This window comes from Oncorhynchus mykiss, chromosome 15, assembly GCF_057628025.1.
Source record: "Oncorhynchus mykiss isolate SJ-2025 chromosome 15, ASM5762802v1, whole genome shotgun sequence".
NCBI lineage: Eukaryota > Metazoa > Chordata > Actinopteri > Salmoniformes > Salmonidae > Oncorhynchus > Oncorhynchus mykiss.
Genome location: NC_143036.1, coordinates 70,628,056 through 70,646,417, shown reverse-complemented (window position 1 = coordinate 70,646,417; position 18,362 = coordinate 70,628,056). Strand labels below are relative to the sequence as shown.

The 18,362-nt window shown below is 43.7% G+C and overlaps 1 protein-coding gene across 3 annotated transcripts in view; it reads left to right on the top strand.

The window, feature by feature from the left end:
- LOC110490613 (ubiquitin-conjugating enzyme E2 H) overlaps positions 1-17,744 on the top strand; it is a 32,590-nt gene extending 14,846 nt beyond the window's left edge. Inside the window, exons 2-7 of one of the 3 annotated variants that reach the window (XM_036945094.2) lie at positions 5,759-5,835; positions 8,835-8,909; positions 9,117-9,156; positions 10,740-10,792; positions 12,648-12,776; positions 13,185-17,744. In XM_036945094.2, coding sequence (XP_036800989.1) covers positions 5,759-5,835; positions 8,835-8,909; positions 9,117-9,156; positions 10,740-10,792; positions 12,648-12,776; positions 13,185-13,309 — 499 coding nt within the window. In that variant the 3' untranslated portion in view covers positions 13,310-17,744. The remainder of the gene's footprint in view (positions 1-5,758; positions 5,836-8,834; positions 8,910-9,116; positions 9,157-10,739; positions 10,793-12,647; positions 12,777-13,184) is intronic. The other 2 variants (XM_036945095.2, XM_090200963.1) reach the window with 2 other exon arrangements.
- The last annotated feature ends 618 nt before the right edge of the window (positions 17,745-18,362 follow it).

Below are 18,362 nucleotides of genomic sequence, written 5' to 3'. Positions count from 1 at the left end.
GAGTTGACAATGACATGGTTTTATTTTCTGGCCAGGAAGAATGAATGAATAAACTGCTACACAGCTTCCTGGGCTGTCTCAATAAAATAAACAGTGGGATCTGACCATAAAACTGTCACTAAATCATGACGGATGGGTGAGACCCTTGACATGAATCCATCGGTGGACGGGTTCGTTCACAGGCCACTGGGTGTGGAGGGAGAGAGTGTGTTTCTTGCTGTGTGAATGTATGTTTTTGTGCATGCAGGATTCGAGTGTGTGTGTTTTGTGTTCATGTCGTGTGTGTGTGTGACAAGACAATAGGACCTCTGCCACGTGTCATTGGGCCAGGCAGGGCTAGTGTTGGCAGGCCGGCTCTGCTCTGTAGGAGATGTAGTTCTATCACCTGTTTAGTGGCCATGCTCAATATGCCCAGTGTCAGTTAGTCTGTGAGGCGACTGCTGGTCACTACTGCTGACTCAACCCCATTAATAACCCTAACCCCCCTTCTCCTCCTCCCCTACCCTCCAACACATCCCTTTCCCATCCTCAAGGGGAACATTTGTCTCCTAGTAAACACACTAGTAATTCCCTACTGGTAGATTCCCCTGATATGAAGGCTGGATAAACATAGAGATAAAGCCAAAGAGTAGGCCCAAGCTTTTTGATAAAACAACCATTTTGATAAAACAACCATTTTGATCCCTGGTCTTGAATTGTGTTCAGACAGACTCCTATAGACATGTACAGCACATGAAGGGTTTGTTTTGTCAATAGTGGGTACTCCTAAGTAGAGGTCGACTGGTTAATCGGAATGGCCGATTTCAAGTTTTCATAACAATGGGAAATCTGTATTTTTGGACGCCGATTTGGCCTATTATTATTTAAAAAAATATTTTTTACACCTTTATTTAACTAGGCAAGTCAGTTAAGAACACATTCTTATTTTCAATGACGGCCTAGGAACAGTGGGTTAACTGCCTTGTTCAGGGGCAGAACGACAGATTTTTACCTTGTCAGCTCAGGGATTCAATCTTGCAACCTTACAGTTAACAAGTCCAACGCTCTAACCACCTGCCTCACGAGGAGCCTGCCTGTTACGCGAATGCAGTAAGAAGCCAAGGTAAGATGCTAGCTAGCATTAAACTTAATCAATCATAATCACTAGTTATAACTACACATGGTTGATGATATTACTAGTTTATCTAGCGTGTCCTGCGTTGCATATAATCGATGGGGTGCGCATTCGTGAAAAAGGACTGTCGTTGCTCCAACGTGTACCTAACCATAAACATCAATGCCTTTCTTAATATCAATACACAGAAGTATATCTTTAAACCTGCATATTTAGCTAAAAGAAATCCAGGTTAGCAGGCAATATTAACCAGGTGAAATTGTGTCACTTCTCTTGCTTTCATTGCACGCAGAGTCAGGGTATATGCAACAGTTTGGGCCGCTTGGCTCGTTGAGAACTAATTTGCCAGAATGTTATGTAATTATGACATAACATTGAAGGTTGTGCAATGTAACAGGAATATTTAGACTTATGGATGCCACACGTTAGATAAAATACGGAACGGTTCCCTATTTTACTGAAAGAATAAACATTTTGTTTTCAAGATAGTTTCCAGATTCGACCATATTAATGACCTAAGGCTCGTATTTCTGTCTGTTATAATTAAGTCTATGATTTGATAGAGAAGTCTGACTGAGCGGTGGTAGGCAGCAGCAGGCTCGTAAGCATTCATTCAAACAGCATATATTTGTGCGCACCATCACTCGCATGTTGATTTTGTCCACCCACACCAGACGTGATCAGGACATGCAGGTTGAAATATCAAAACTCTGAATCAACAATATTCATTTGGGGACAGGTCGAAAAGCATTAAACGTTTATGGTAATTTAGCTAGCTTGCTGTTGCTAGCTAATTTGTCCTGGGATATTGGGCTGTTATTTTTCCTGAAATGCACAAGGTCCTCTACTCCGACAATTAGGTCACAGTTAAAAGGGTCAACAGAGTCCGTTTCTAGTCATCTCGTTTCCCGTTTCTAGTAAGCTTCTTCTTTGGACTTTATGACGGTTGGCAACCAACTTTAAGGTGTATTACCACTACCGACTGGAGTATGAACTTCAGTTCATCTTTCCATCACCCAGCCTCTCGAGTGGTGCAGTGGTCTAAAGCACTGCATCAGTGCTAGCTGTGCCATTAGAGATTCTGGGTTCGAGTCCAGGCACTGTTGCAGCCAGCCGCGACCGGGAGACCCATGGTGCGGCGCACAATTGGCACAGCGTCATCCGGTTTGGGGGAAGGTTTGGCCAGCAGGTATGTCCTTGTCCCATCGCGCACTAGCAACTCCTGTGGCGGGCCGGGTGTAGTGCATGCTGACACGGTCGCCAGGTGTACGGTGTTTCCTCCTACACATTGGTGCGGCTGGCTTCTGGGTTAAGTGGGCATCGGGTCAAGAAGCAGTGCGGTGCGGCTTGGTTGTGTTTCGGAGGACGGACGGCTCTCCACCTTCAACTCTCCCGTGTCGTCCATACGGGAGTTGCAGCGATGAGACAAGACTAACTACCAATTGGATACCACAATATTGGGGAGATAAAGGGATAAAAAAATATATATTTAGATTTTTTTATTCTTTCAATCACCCATATGCTCCTAAAAAACAACAACGAGGAGATGGGAGAGGCGGGACTTGCAGTGCATCAAGCATCACAAACTAAACCAAGTTCTAATTTAGCGCCTGGCTGCGCAGACGCGCATGAGCAGTGTGGCTGCAATGATTGAGTAACATGTATGTGTAAAAGTATTTTGTGACGTGAGCGGTGTGGTCAGCGTGTTAGCAGTATTGCTGGCTGGCTGCGGTTTCCTTTAACTTCATCAAATCAAATGATGCCTGTGTTGTGTTAGACTCTGTCAAAGCCTTGTTTTGATATTGTGTGATCCAAAATGGCTATCGGTTGCTACCCAACACACTACAATACTTCCTTTCTGAGAGCAACACCTCTTGTGACATGCTCGGGACTCACTCAATCTGCCCTTGCATGTTCTGCAGATCTTAAAATAACCTTCAGTTTGATTTAACCCTTTGGGTGTGGGTCACTACTCCACTAATGGGATCCCAGCCTACTTTGTCAGGATCCACAGCCAGCTGCTGCTGTGTGTCAAAACATGATGGCTCTCTGTTTGAATCACTCTCTTTTTCTTCTCCCTCTTCCTTTCTTTTTTGCTGCTTTTCACTTCTCTAGCCCCCCCCCCACACGCTCTTTTCTAGCCCCCCCCCGCGCGCACTTCTCTAGCCCCCTCGCGCTCTCTTCTCTAGCCCCCTCGCGCTCTCTTCTCTAGCTCTCTTCTCTAGCCCCCCCCCTCAGCCAGCAGTGGGTAATCTCTCTGTGATGAATCTAGCTTTAATGTACTAGAGTGGGATGTAGACTAAAATCTCTGGATGATGTGAGATGGGTTAACATGACCCCATGCTGTACTGAGTGGTAACGGGAGATGGGGGATAACATGACCCCATACTGTACTGAGTGGTAACGGGGGATAACATGACCCCATACTGTACTGAGTGGTAACGGGAGATGGGGGATAACATGACCCCCATACTGTACTGAGTGGTAATGGGAGATGGGGGATAACATGACCCCCATACTGTACTGAGTGGTAATGGGAGATGGGGGATATCCTTTTCTTAACCTGTTGTGCTAAGGGGTAGGGGGCACCCTATTCCCTACATGGTACACTACTTTTGACCAAGTAGTGCACTATATATGGAATAGGGTGCCATTTGGGATGAAATCCACAGTGATTACTGCAATTAACGTGACGTATTTGGAGTCGTGGGCATTAAATGGCCAGAAGAGGAGAGATCCACCTGAAGACTGGCAGATTATCCAACGTCTCTTTGGAATAGAATTTAAATGTGTATGTCACACTCCAGATGAGGGAGTCAAACACATGAGAAACACAAGCCTAGTCCCAGATCTGTATGTGCCACTCTTGATTTAGCCGCCAGCTCTGACTATTGTTCAACATGTCATGTATGGCAGGACAACGATAGCACCAGGACTGTTGCCTAAAGATGCAGATTATGGACCAGGCTAGAGATTGGCAAATCTCATAATCCCTTTACATAACCAGTTAAAGACAACACCACACAAAGCAACAGAACACCAGTTGTTGGAAGCATTTGATTCTCACTCTATTGAAACGTGTTGTAGATCTGCAGAGCTTGACTTATGGGGCGGCAGGAAGCCTAGTGGTTAGAGTGTTGGGCCAGTAAACGAAAGGTTGCTAGATCGAATCCCCGAGCTGATAAGCTAAAAAGCTGTCGTTCTGCCCCTGAACAAGGTGACCCACTGTTCGTAGGCCGTCATTGTCAATGAGAATTTGTTCTTAACTGACCTGCCTAGTTAAATTTAGGTAAAAAAAAAAAAGTGTATGTGTGCTGTAAACTGCTCCCAGCCCCCAGATGAGAACAGTAGCAGTGTGGTAAAGGCCAGGTTGACAACAGTAGCAGTGTGGTAAAACCAGTTGTCTCTGGATCTTACTGTCTTTTCCTGTCTGTACTGTATCATGTTGACTAGTGAGGGGTGTGTGTGTGTTTTTGAAAACTGGAGTCTGATCTGGTGGTTGGGCTCCCTTTCCTGGAGAACTAGAGATAACAACAGAAATAAGAGAGGACTATTATCTGTTTGAGTGGATGGGCAACACGTCTGGATCAGCAGAGGTGTGTGGGTGGCATGGCGCGCACGTGTGTGGATATGAAGGAAACCTAATAATCCAGCTAATTGTTAACGTTGATTTCATAGACCTACTGACAGATCAGAGTCGAGGAAAGCCTCCGTGGATTTTGTTCCCTTTGATTGGTTATCATTACCTCTTACAAGCTATTCTAGTCTCATTGAGCTGGAGAGAGAGAGAGAGAGAGAGGTCGGATAGACCAGTTAGCTGACAATGATGCACATGCTTAAATGGGGGGGGGGTGGTATGGTTTTGGATGGCCAAATAGCTAACTACAATGACATGCTGCCATGTGGAGAATCGTAGGTGGCTCGTTTCAGCTAGTTCCATCTTGTTCTCGATACCATGTCTTGTATTGAGGTGTTTTGACTGTCACCTCTATGCTAATTTGGCAAAAATTCGCTAGCTAGCAAACCAACTGTAACAAAGTGTTTGAGACAAATGCTCATTTTGCAAATGTATTTGTTTTCAATAAACAATAGAGGCTTTATTTGTATTTTATTTAACCTTTATTTAACTAGGCAAGTCAGTTATGAACAAATACTTATTTACTGTGTCGGCCTACCTGGGAACAGTGGTTTAACAGTGGTTTAAATAAAATACAGGGGCAGAACGACATATTTTTACCTTGTCAGCTCAGGGATTCGATCCAGCAACCTTTCGGTTACTGGCCCAACGCTCTAACAACTAGGCTACCTGCCGCCCAAAATAGTTTACATGTTGTCAACAATCTAAGCCAACCGGTCAGTTTTGGTCCATAGTTGGTTTTGTTGCTAAACGACCAACCCGTTTATAGTGTTCTCAACTCTCCTGTGAGGAAGCTTGTGGTGACATTTCACAGAGAAAGCGTTTTCCCCATCAGAAGGTGCATTATCATATTAATGAGGTCAAACATTTATGTGACCCAAAACAAAGAGAAATGAGAGATTGTATTATTTATTTAACTGCAGCCACCTCCGCTAGCGTTTCAGGTTGTTTTGTAATTCAAATCCAGTGTGTCCAATATCCATTATCCTTAACCTCCTTCTACACAGCATCGAGAGCAAGCACGAAGTCACAATCCTCAGTGGACTCAATGAATTTGTAGTGAAGTTTTATGGACAACAAGGAAGTAAGTGTATTTTATGTTATGGAAATGTTTCTGTCCTATTTACCTATTAACCGCCTTCTGTTCAAGATGCCATTTTGAAGTCTCGCCCCTAATCAAATAACTAAAGACATTCTCCATTGTTAAAGTGATCTCCTAGTTCATTACAAAATGAATCCCGGACTAAACCACTGAGGTCTGAAAGCGTCTGACAAACGTTGACTTTGAAATGAAAAAACCACTAACTATCACAGGTTTCAAGTGTTTGTTCATATGCCATGAATCACTATCATGTCTGAAGTTTACTCATAAAAGTACCACAACAGAGATTGAGTTATGATGGTCCTGTTGGACTGAAGCCCTCAGGTCAGCTGCCACAGGAATGTCCGCCTCCTGGTCTGAATGCATGAGTGAAGTTCGAGGGCAGGGTGTGAAATGGATTGGAACGTGGCCTGTACAGAAGGTGTAGGTGGTGATTCTTCTCACCATGTTTTTCACAATGTCTGTACCACCAAGCCCTCCCCTGATTGCACAGCAATAGAGAGGAAGTTTGTGTTGTTATGATGCATACAACCGCATTCTGGGAAATTTCTCTTTGGAGTGTGTACACTAGTGTCTGTTTTCTCTGTGTGTGTGTATATGCATGTGCTGTCCCGTTCCAGTTGGGCACGACCCTCTGGTTCTGCACCTGGTATTCTGGTAGTTCTGGACCCACACAAGCCCTCTCTATTGGGACCCAGTCATGGGATGTCTTTATATAATGGAGATTGATCTGGAAGTAAACAGCTCTTCGCTGCCTGTGGCTAAAGTACATTACTGTGTAGAATCAAAGGAAAATCAATGCCAGTGGTATGGAAATCAGTAGTGTGGAGCAGACTGTTCATCTGACTGTTGATGTCAGTGGTGTGGAGAAGACTGCTCCTCTAACTGTTGATGTCAGTGGTGTGGAGAAGACTGTTCATCTGACTGTTGATGTCAGTGGTATGGAGAAGACTGTTCATCTGACTGTTGATGTCAGTGGTGTGGAGAAGACTGCTCCTCTGACTGTTGATGTCAGTGGTGTGGAGAAGACTGTTCATCTGACTGTTGATGTCAGTGGTGTGGAGAAGACTGCTCCTCTGACTGTTGATGTCAGTGGTGTGGAGAAGACTGCTCCTCTGACTGTTGATGTCAGTGGTATAGAGAACCACTGTTGATGTCAGTGGTATAGAGAACCACTGTTGATGTCAGTGGTATAGAGAACCACTGTTGATGTCAGTGGTATAGAGAACCACTGTTCCTCTAACCATTGTGAAGGGCTACAGCCTTGCAGTGTCAAGTCCATAGTGTTTCTGTGGTTAAGTCTCTGCTGTAATCCCTGTACTCATATTAAGTATCTCCCTCAATGTCATTAGTACATAAGCCTACCAGACCTGGGTTGAATTACTATTTCAGATCTCAATTACTTTCACATGCATTCAAAGTATTCATATCTTACATTTGAAAAGACAAGTTGTTGAATATTTTAATGTATTTGGAAATACACTTGGAAAGTAGTTGATATACTCAAATACACTCCCGTGTATTTGAAAATGCTGTCAACTATTTTTTTTGTTTTTTTGACAAATAACCATTCAAATACTCATAAGTACTTGTTTTGGGCTATGCATTTGAAAATACTCAAATACAGTTTTTTATTTTATTTTTAAATACCAGATACTGTGAACCCATGAATCCTACATGATGTCTATGCACATGTGTGGGAAAAAGAATGCAATCTGCGGTGCCTATGTTCCTAATGTGGTTTATTGGTGAAAATGTTGGTCACCAATCAACCACATGGCACCATGGGTCTAGATTGCGACCTGCAGAGTCTCATAGGTCTAGATTGCGACCTGCAGAGTCTCATAGGTCTAGATTGCCACCTGCAGAGTCTCATAGGTCTAGATTGCCACCTGCAGAGTCTCATAGGTCTAGATTGCCACCTGCAGAGTCTCATAGGTCTAGATTGCCACCTGCAGAGTCTCATAGGTCTAGATTGCCACCTGCAGAGTCTCATAGGTCTAGATTGCCACCTGCAGAGTCTCATAGGTCTAGATTGCCACCTGCAGAGTCTCATAGGTCTAGATTGCCACCTGCAGAGTCTCATAGGTCTAGATTGCCACCTGCAGAGTCTCATAGGTCTAGATTGCCACCTGCAGAGTCTCATAGGTCTAGATTGCCACCTGCAGAGTCTCATAGGTCTAGATTGCCACCTGCAGAGTCTCATAGGTCTAGATTGCCACCTGCAGAGTCTCATAGGTCTAGATTGCCACCTGCAGAGTCTCATAGGTCTAGATTGCCGCCTGCAGAGTCTCATAGGTCTAGATTGCCGCCTGCAGAGTCTCATAGGTCTAGATTGCCACCTGCAGAGTCTCATAGGTCTAGATTGCCACCTGCAGAGTCTCATAGGTCTAGATTGCCACCTGCAGAGTCTCATAGGTCTAGATTGCCACCTGCAGAGTCTCATAGGTCTAGATTGCCACCTGCAGAGTCTCATAGGTCTAGATTGCCACCTGCAGAGTCTCATAGGTCTAGATTGCCACCTGCAGAGTCTCATAGGTCTAGATTGCCACCTGCAGAGTCTCATAGGTCTAGATTGCCACCTGCAGAGTCTCATGGGTCTAGATTGCCACCTGCAGAGTCTCATGGGTCTAGATTGCCACCTGCAGAGTCTCATGGGTCTAGATTGCCACCTGCAGAGTCTCATGGGTCTAGATTGCCACCTGCAGAGTCTCATGGGTCTAGATTGCCACCTGCAGAGTCTCATGGGTCTAGATTGCCACCTGCAGAGTCTCATGGGTCTAGATTGCCACCTGCAGAGTCTCATGGGTCTAGATTGCCACCTGCAGAGTCTCATAGGTCTAGATTGCCACCTGCAGAGTCTCTAATTCTACCATTTACTGTATTGATGTCCAGCGGCTGCTCAAAGACAGTGGATGTGCATGTGATCTTTTCTTGTAGCATGTCTTATCTCCCTTCTCTCTCTGTCTCCTCCCATCCAGCAGCGTACGAGGGGGGCGTATGGAAGGTGCGAGTAGATCTACCGGACAAATACCCTTTCAAATCCCCATCAATAGGTAGGGGGATGGCATAGAGCCATTGGGGGTTCATTTCTCAGTTGACACACACAAAAAATATATAGATAGATATGTATTGTTATTGTCACAAACACGGGATAGGTGCAGTTTTACAGGGTCAGTCGTTGTAGTACGGCTCCCTGTTACTAGAAGTAACCCGTAACATCTGTAGTTGACTTGCGTATTGTTTTTCTCTTTCGTTTGCAGGATTCATGAATAAAATCTTCCATCCCAACATCGATGAAGCGTAAGTTGATCACAACTTCTGATTTGAAAGGAACACTGAAATAGTAGCGGGTGCCCTCTCATGAGACTCATCACCTTAACCTTGTCTTGTGTTGCTGGAACCAATGGCAGCAGGGAGCTTTTCTAATCACATCTATCTGAACCTCTCTGGGATATGTGGGACGGTAGCGTCCCACCTGGCCAACATCCAGTGACAATGCAGAGCGCCAAATTCAAATAAATTACTATAAAAATTAAACTGATGAAATCACACATTCAATATACCAAATTAAAGCTACACTTGTGAATCCAGCTGACATGTCAGATTTAAAAAATGCTTTACGGCGAAAGCAAACGATGCTATTATCTGAGGATAGCACCCCAGTAAACAAAGAGAAAAGCATATTTCAACCCTAATTAATGCCTTACCTTTGACGAGCTTCTTCTGTTGGCACTCCAATATGTCCCATAAACATCACAAATTGTATTTTTATTTGATTAATTCCTTAAATATATATCCAAAATGTTAATTTATTTGGCGCGTTTGATCCAGAAAAACACTGGTTCCAACTAATGCTCACTACCTGTGAGCATTAACCAAACATTTCAAACTACTTTTGTAATACAACTTTAGGTATTTTTTTATGTAAATAATCAATAAAATTGAAGATGGGATGATCTGTGTTCAATACTGGAGGAAAACAAAGTGGAGTGTGCTTTCAGGTCACGCACCTCTAACACAGAGTACACTTCCCTCGAGCCTCATTCTGAACAGTGTTACTTCTTCATTTCTCAAAGAAAAAAACTCAACCAATTTCTAAAGACTGTTGACATCCAGTGGAAGTGATAGGAACTGCAGGAAAGTCAATTTAGAAATCTGTATTCCCAATGAAAACCATTGAAAAGAGTGACCTCCAAAAAAAAAAGAATCTAAACGGTTTGTCCTCTGGGTTTTGCCTGCCAAATAAATTCTGTTATACACACAGACATGATTCAAACAGTTTTAGGAACTTAAGTGTTTTCTATCCAAATCTACTAATAATATGCATATCCTAGCTTCTGGGTCTGATTAGCAGGCCGTTTACTTTGGACACGCTTTTCATCCGGATGTGAAAATGCTGTCCCCTGTCCCAAAGAAGTTAAACCACCAGCCCTGACCTTAACCCTGGCCCTAACCTTTTGACCCTAACCCGTAAATAAGAATGAATAGCTAATGAGCTTCCGCAAGCATCTGCTGATGACCCCACCTGCATACCCATCTCTAAGGTCTCGTAACGTAATCTAATTCTATTTCATTGAATTTCCATTGAAGGACATCAATGGTTTGTTTGGCTCGTCTCCCAGATCAAATGGTGAGAGGGGCCACTGGAGGATCTAAAGCACAGAACAACAGGCTGATCCTTTACGTTAACTGACCATAATAATCTGGCGTGAATACAAATCATCAAAACACTCATGATGAAAACACTGCCTCAAGCATTTCAGTGGGTCATTTCTAAGGAATGTAATTCCCATCATCCACCAACCTCACTTTGGGGTGCTCCTCGTGTTGTGTAGAGAGGAAGTGTCTGAGAGCCTCCTCTTAACCCCTTCTCTCATCTCCAGGTCAGGAACAGTGTGTTTAGATGTCATCAACCAGACGTGGACAGCCCTTTACGGTGAGTGGGGTGGCTCAGGGCTTGGAGGTGTGTGTAGGTGAATTTGTGTTTTTGTCTATGCGTATGTGAGACACGGACACATGGGCCACGGCTCCCCTGTCCAGTGTAAAAGAAAACACAAACGCGACCGCTGGCGTCACTGGAGAAACAAGTGTAAAAAGTGGTGGGTGTGGCTTCATGTAGGAGGCAGCGCGGTCAGTTCTCCTGTAATCCTCTTACTGGTGGGTATGGCTTCATGTAGGAGCGCAGCACGGTCAGTTCTCCTGTAATCCTCTTACTGGTGGGTGTGGCTTCATGTAGGAGGCAGCGCGGTCAGTTCTCCTGTAATCCTCTTACTGGTGGGTGTGGCTTCATGTAGGAGGCAGCGCGGTCAGTTCTCCTGTAATCCTCTTACTGGTGGGTGTGGCTTCATGTAGGAGGCAGCGCGGTCAGTTCTCCTGTAATCCTCTTACTGGTGGGTGTGGCTTCATGTAGGAGGCAGCGCGGTCAGTTCTCCTGTAATCCTTTTACTGGTGGGTGTGGCTTCATGTAGGAGGCAGCACGGTCAGTTCTCCTGTAATCCTCTTACTGGTGCTAGAAGGCTAACAAGGTAATAGCCTGAGCCAGCAAAGTCAGAAAACAGACAGCCTAGCTGCTTCTCCTGACACTAATAATGAACAACTCTTCAGCTGAGAGAACAAAACCGCACTGGTTGTCTCTGTCTCCCCCCTTCATATGGATTTCTTATCAGAAGATTACTGAATTATTGAAGTTCTGAAACCTCCTGGTTCATTCCACACAGGGTTCGCTCTGTGTGTTTTGGACTGCGGCTTTGTTGTTCGAGATTAATCACTCAAGTTGATTAGCTAATATGTTTGATTTGGCTATTGTGGGCTTCCAGCAGTGTAATGGACTTTGAGAGCTCTAACAAATTACATTTCCAGAACTGTAGGGGAGGGCTTGGGACAAAAACAAGCCAATCAGTGAAGCATTGTCTACTCTAGGCCTAGGTCCTGATTGTGGGTAGGGAACATACACTGGGTTACAGTCAGTCTACAGTTTTACCCAGTAATGTATTTTCTCCTCATATTTGTACTTAACCAATAGTGACACCTAGTCAATGTATATAAACCTTGGATTGCTGATGCTGTGTATTAACCATCGAGAGGTTTTGAAGCCACCGGTCGGCCATATTGGCACTCCCCAGTAGGAGCAGTCCTCCATAAGAATGACTGGAATTCTACAGTATTTCAATTAAATGTTTCAAGGACAAGATGACATGTATTTTAAAGATTTTGTTGTTGTCGTGGGGACAATAATATTAATAATCTTAAAAAATATACTTTAAGGGAAAAAAATGTTTTTTATTATGTTTAGCTCACATAATATAATTAAAAGTCTGTAAGAGTAAACGTGGTAAAAACAAATGTAGACATTAATACGTGCATTTCTATAGCTTCCAATGGTGGGGGAGTTCCAAGATGGAGGTGTGGTGGCTTCAAAACAGCACCCCCTAGGGGTCATCTAGTGTGAATATAAAACATTGCACCCAGTAGACATCTGCAGCATTGCCCATTTTCCGTTGAGTGCTAATTTTCTTGCAGAGACAAAGCAAGGCCTGCAACCGTATGTCTAGTGGAAAGTCCTTCCTCCGGCAGGATTTTTATTTTATTTTTACATAGAGGCCCAATCCTAAAATGATTGTATGTAAGCTAGTGTTCTATTACATAACTATCACCTATCCAGTTATGTCAGAAAGGATGTTTGTTTTAAGAATGCTTTAATTGTAAAAGAGTCATATGTATGTTCATTGTGCCCTGTTTTATCGATAACATTCTGTTCTGTCTCTCTCTGCCTCTCTCGTCCACTCCCACAGATCTCACCAATATCTTTGAGTCGTTCCTGCCTCAGCTGCTGGCTTACCCCAACCCCATCGACCCGCTGAACGGAGACGCGGCCGCCATGTACCTCCACCGACCAGAGGAGTACAAACAGAAAATCAAAGGTACGCTTCTCTCCCTACGCCTTGCTTTCTCAGTGTTGTCTGTCTCAAGGGAATTCAGGAGTGCAGTTCATTTCAAACGTTGTGTAATGAATGGGTCCATGTAGAATCAGGAGGCTCAGTAATGAAATTAATACTGGTCAATAATATACTTTGACATACAGCAGCTACATTTTTGTTTTGTTTGTGCATTTAGTTTTATTACTATTTGATCATGTGAAGTAGATATCCCAGCCTTCAGCCATAGTCTACCCTTTGTTCAGATTTGATAGGGTAAAGTGTGTGTGTCTTGTCTATCACTCCTGGATGTTGCTTTGTTCCCTGTTTTTAAAGTGCCTGTCTGCTCCCTGGCTCGGAGCTATTAGCCAACGAGGTTGAGTCTTACTGACCCTGCTGCCTTGCTCTCCACAGAGTACATCCAGAAATATGCAACAGAGGAGGCTCTCAAGGAGCAGGAGGAGGGCCAGGGCGATTCCTCATCGGAAAGCTCCATGTCGGATTTCTCTGAAGACGAAGCCCAGGATATGGAGTTGTAGTGATGGGAGACAACTCCCCTTTAAAACCACAGACTGTATGATTTCCTAACCATGAGAAAGCAGACATCATATTCATCATATAAGTTGATTTTTTTATTTTATTTTATTATTATTATTATTATTGCTAAAACAAGGATTTTTGTGGATATCAAGCCTCGGCGTATATCACACACCACCTGCTTTGTGTTTTTGCCATGTCCCAGTCGCGTTCTCCTCCTTCAATCCCTGTAAAGGTGTGTTGGACTTAGCAGTCCCCACATTCCACCGGTAGTTGGAATGTCCCCTTTGACCCGGTGACCTTCGGCCTTACCCTCACTGCACCAACAACCGGACAAAATGGAGACTAGCTCTATGGGCTGGGCTGAATAAGAGGTGGGAGGTGGGCACCGGGGGATTTCCCTTCTCTTTATCTCATGAATGTGTTGAAGAAGAGGAACTAGAGAGTTAGGTCATGTTCATGGTCATGGCAATTATGGTCCATGTCTTCAGCTGAATTCGTACCTGTCTGGATTAGATTTTAATTGGATACATCACCCTGCTGGCGTTGGCTGTCGACTTGTCCTCCTAGACAGATGATTGGGTATTTTAAAGTAATATGAAAGAGGGGAATTGCAGCTTCAATATCTATTTTCTTTTACCAATGTTGTTTTTCTGGTGTTCATTTGTCATTTGTGCTTTTCATTTGGCTGGAGTTAGGAGCTGCCTATGGTGTGTGTGTGCAGCACCTAGCTTGTACAGTGATACTTCACCTTTCTCATTAGAGCCTTATGAACCCAGCCAGCGCGTCAGTCAAAGCGCTGACATCGCTCTGAGCCTGTCCGAGCTGGTGTGGCTGTCGGAATACCTGTACCCCTTTAGAGAAGTACGTCACTTCCTGGAACGCCATAGGTATTATGTATCCACTGAAGTTTGTTAGGGGTGAATACTGCCCAGAAGGAGGGATTGAACGCTGATGTGTTGGAAAGTGAGGTAGAAGTGGCCGACCTCACCGGCTACAGCACAGACACCCAACAGATCCTCCTCTGATCTGTTTTTGTAAAAGAAAATAAAAGTTAAAGGAACGTAGAAAAAAATCACAAGAAGCATTTTTGTATAAAAAAAATAAAAGCACAAGGTTTTATTTCCTACAAACTCCTCCCTCCTAGATGATTTGGACCTTGTTTATTTTGGTGGCAAAGACAGGATTTTTTTTGGGTGGGGGGGACATCATTCTGTACAGTTTGGGCATGATCCAGAAGTGATGTTGTGTTGGTCTGTATTGCGCTAGGCTAGTATAGGGCTCAACTAAAGTAGTACTGCTTGTGTGGCTACTGTCTGAAGTATTGAGTTGCGTTGTGTACAAGGCTTAGTGATTTACATGGGTTACCCTTCACTCTTAGATGGGGGGAAAATGCAGGGGGGGATATCTGCAGGTCTTTTTTTGGCTAACATTGTTGAAATGACCAACTTTGCCTATTGCTCGCGCTAAACTATGATATGTGTTTTTGACTTGATGTAGCGATAGTTAGTTTACTGGGCGGTGTCTTCAACTAAAGACATGTATGGGTCTGATAACTAAAACAACAATAGCTGATTTTAAGTTTGAAGGTAATGTCCATTGTAGGGTTTACATCAGATATAACATGGATCTATACCTGCTGGTCCCCTTCAGAGATGTACAGATCAACGTGAGAGTGATTCCAGACAATGGCAATGAATTGACTGGTGGAGAAACTAGACTGAATGTATGATAGTCTGTGCAAAACAAAAGCATTGGGCCCGATGAAAGTATCAGACAATGTGCAGTGTGATCAAGGCCACATTGGGATAGAGCTTGGATGGGAGACCATGTTTTTCCTTGTTTTTAATTTCAGTGTTCCCTAAAAGCTTGACTGTTCAAGGCTCCTGGATAAAGATGGTCAACTATGGATTGGGTTCCAATCCATTGCCTGGTGTAAGACAGGAAAGTGGGTTTGGGGTTCCCATGTTTCCTCACAGGCCAAATGGAGCCTGCAAAAACAGAATGATGTCACAAGGATACGCAGCAGAGTACTTTGCAATTTGGCTTCTGCCGTTTCCTGAGCTGCCTATATTTATTCACTCTATATTGAAACCTTCGCTTTCCTTTCTCGTTTTTAATCAAATCATTTACAGGCACCGCTGTTAAAACAAAGGTGTATGTACTTAGGCTTCAGCCAAATTGTGTCATGCTGAAGAGAATTAGAACTTGAACTTTCTTTCTGTTTTAATTATTCAGTTTGGATTTAATGATTCTGTTTTTTCCACATTTATGCAGTATTGTACTAAAGTGAAAAAGAAAGAAATAAATCCCATCAGAATAAGTGGAGAAGGGCAATGGAGGCCATTTTGTGTTTGGACACTTGCATAGGGGAGAAAATGTGATTTTTCGGTATTTTTAAAGAGTGTTGTCCTTGTTATAACTATGTTGTTTTATTTTCAAGCAGAAGTGTCAATGTTCCCACAAACAGGGTGATCCAAAGACGACATGTACTCAGCTGTGGTCTGTTGCTATGGGAAACAGTTTTGTTTTCTTTCACTCTTTTTTTTTTATTCCCCCCAAACTAATTCAGTGATGAGGACTATTTATAACCTTTGTTTTTCTGCTTGTTTTTAATTCCCAAGTCGAGGACTCAATGACACTTACAATCCAAAAATCTCCAATAAACATGAGTGTGCTTCCGTTGCAACTTTGATTCAACATTATTTTTGAAAAGATTGTGAAAGTTTTACTGCTTGATTAGATTTTTAGCCCCTCGCTCTTTTAAATACATTAGACCATAGGTGTACCAATGAGATCTAATTTCCCCTGACACACTATAAACACTGACCCAATGTGAGATCTAATTTCCCCTAACACACTATCAACACTGACCCAATGTGAGATTTAATTCCCCCCCAACACACTATCAACACTGACCCAATGTGAGATCTAATTCCCCCCCAACACACTATCAACACTGACCCAATGTGAGATCTAATTCCCCCCCAACACACTATCAGCACTGACCCAATGTGAGATCTAATTCCCCCCCAACACACTATCAACACTGACCCAATGTAAGATATAATTCCCCCCCAACACACTATCAACACTGACCCAATGTGAGATATAATTCCCCCCCAACACACTATCAACACTGACCCAATGTGAGATCTAATTCCCCCCCAACACACTATCAGCACTGACCCAATGTGAGATCTAATTCCCCCCCAACACACTATCAACACTGACCCAATGTGAGATCTAATTCCCCCCAACACACTATCAACACTGACCCAATGTGAGATCTAATTCCCCCCCAACACACTATCATCACTGACCCAATGTGAGATCTAATTCCCCCCCAACACACTATCAACACTGACCCAATGTGAGATCTAATTTCCTCCAACACACTATCAGCACTGACCCAATGTGAGATCTAATTCCCCCCCAACACACTATCAACACTGACCCAATGTGAGATCTAATTCCCCCCCAACACACTATCAACACTGACCCAATGTGAGATCTAATTTCCCCCCAACACACAATCAACACTGTCCAAGTCAACCTGTTCCAAGTAATATCGAGGTGGGAGGGGGCCAAACCACATAGTGGTACATAGCCCCACACACACACCCAACCACACTTTGTGGGTAGTGAAGTCATTACTGAGGGACTCAGCTGGTGGCTTCTGTCCAGACTATTACATTAGAGGGGAAAGTAGAGGCCTGGCTTCCATCTGATCAACCATCGGCTCCCCCCCTAGTCCTGTTTCGTGGCGTCACCCCTGACCCCTGTGTTGACTGTACTGTACCTCTCCCATGCACTTGTCTTGCATGCACCTGGTGTGGAGGGGCTCGATTCATCATGTGCACCTCACGTTCTGTCTTTGTGCTTCTCCAGAGTGGAATGCACCACACCCAGACACAGTCCTATTGCTTTCACTACAGGGGACATTGGACACACGGCATGGAAAATGTCTTAACAAAAAAACATTGTAGGAACTGTATTTGGTACCTGTCTACTACTTGAAAGTCGAGGGTGTTTTTTAATTTTTTATCTGTCCTTGGTCTTATGTGAATTTCAGTCCTCTTCCTCCCTCCCTCCCTCATCCCCTCTCTTCTACATTTTCTCCTCTCGTTTACTCTGCATTGTGAAGTGGGCATGCTTGTCACAAGACAGACGCTCTCTGTCAGAGGAGGCTGCTGGGAGGAGCTTAAGGAGGATGGGCTCATTGTAATGGCTGGAAGGGAATCAATGGAACGGTATCAAACATATGGAAACCACAACTTTGTTCCATTTATACCATTCCAGCCATTACAATGAGCCCAACCTCCTATATCTCCTCCCGGCAGCCTCCACTGCTCTCTATCTACAGGATTATAACCTCATAAATAGTTGTGTATAAATACTCTGTAAGTTCTTTTTTTTAATAAAACATTAACTGTATATAAACTGTCAGTGTGTTTCAGTTTGGGGATTTTCCCCATCTAGCCCAGTATTTATAACACTCCCAGAGTAGATGTGTACAGTAGTAGTTTTCCCCCTCATCGTGTAGTGAACTGTGCACATGAACCCTATCTACAACATTTGGTTTCAGCTTAAAGTTCAATTTAGAGAATTATTAGTCCTTTTATGAACGGTTATTGAGTTGATCTGCCTCGACTCAAAGTAGAGTTTTTAGATAACTGTAATGAACCAGAGTTAGAGCCCGGCCTTACACCTTTAATGGTTGTCTTACTTTTTATTACCGCTAGATGGCAGCCTTTTACTACAGTTCACTCTCCCACAACAGCATACTTGTGTCAAACTCTCCGAACAATGTGGACAACCGCTCCAACTTCCACATGAACGGCCAGGGTGCAGCGAATCCTGAGGTTCAGGCTAGTATGCCAGGCCTAGGTGGCTGAAACCTGTTAATGACTGCAACCAAAAATCTTTGTATTTCACAAGTTGATAGTTGAATAAAAGAGCAGAAAGCTTGAGCCACACATCATTATTGAATATGTACCAGCTTGGACTGTAGATAACCAGGTTGACACGTTACTGTGAAGGGATGGCTAGTTT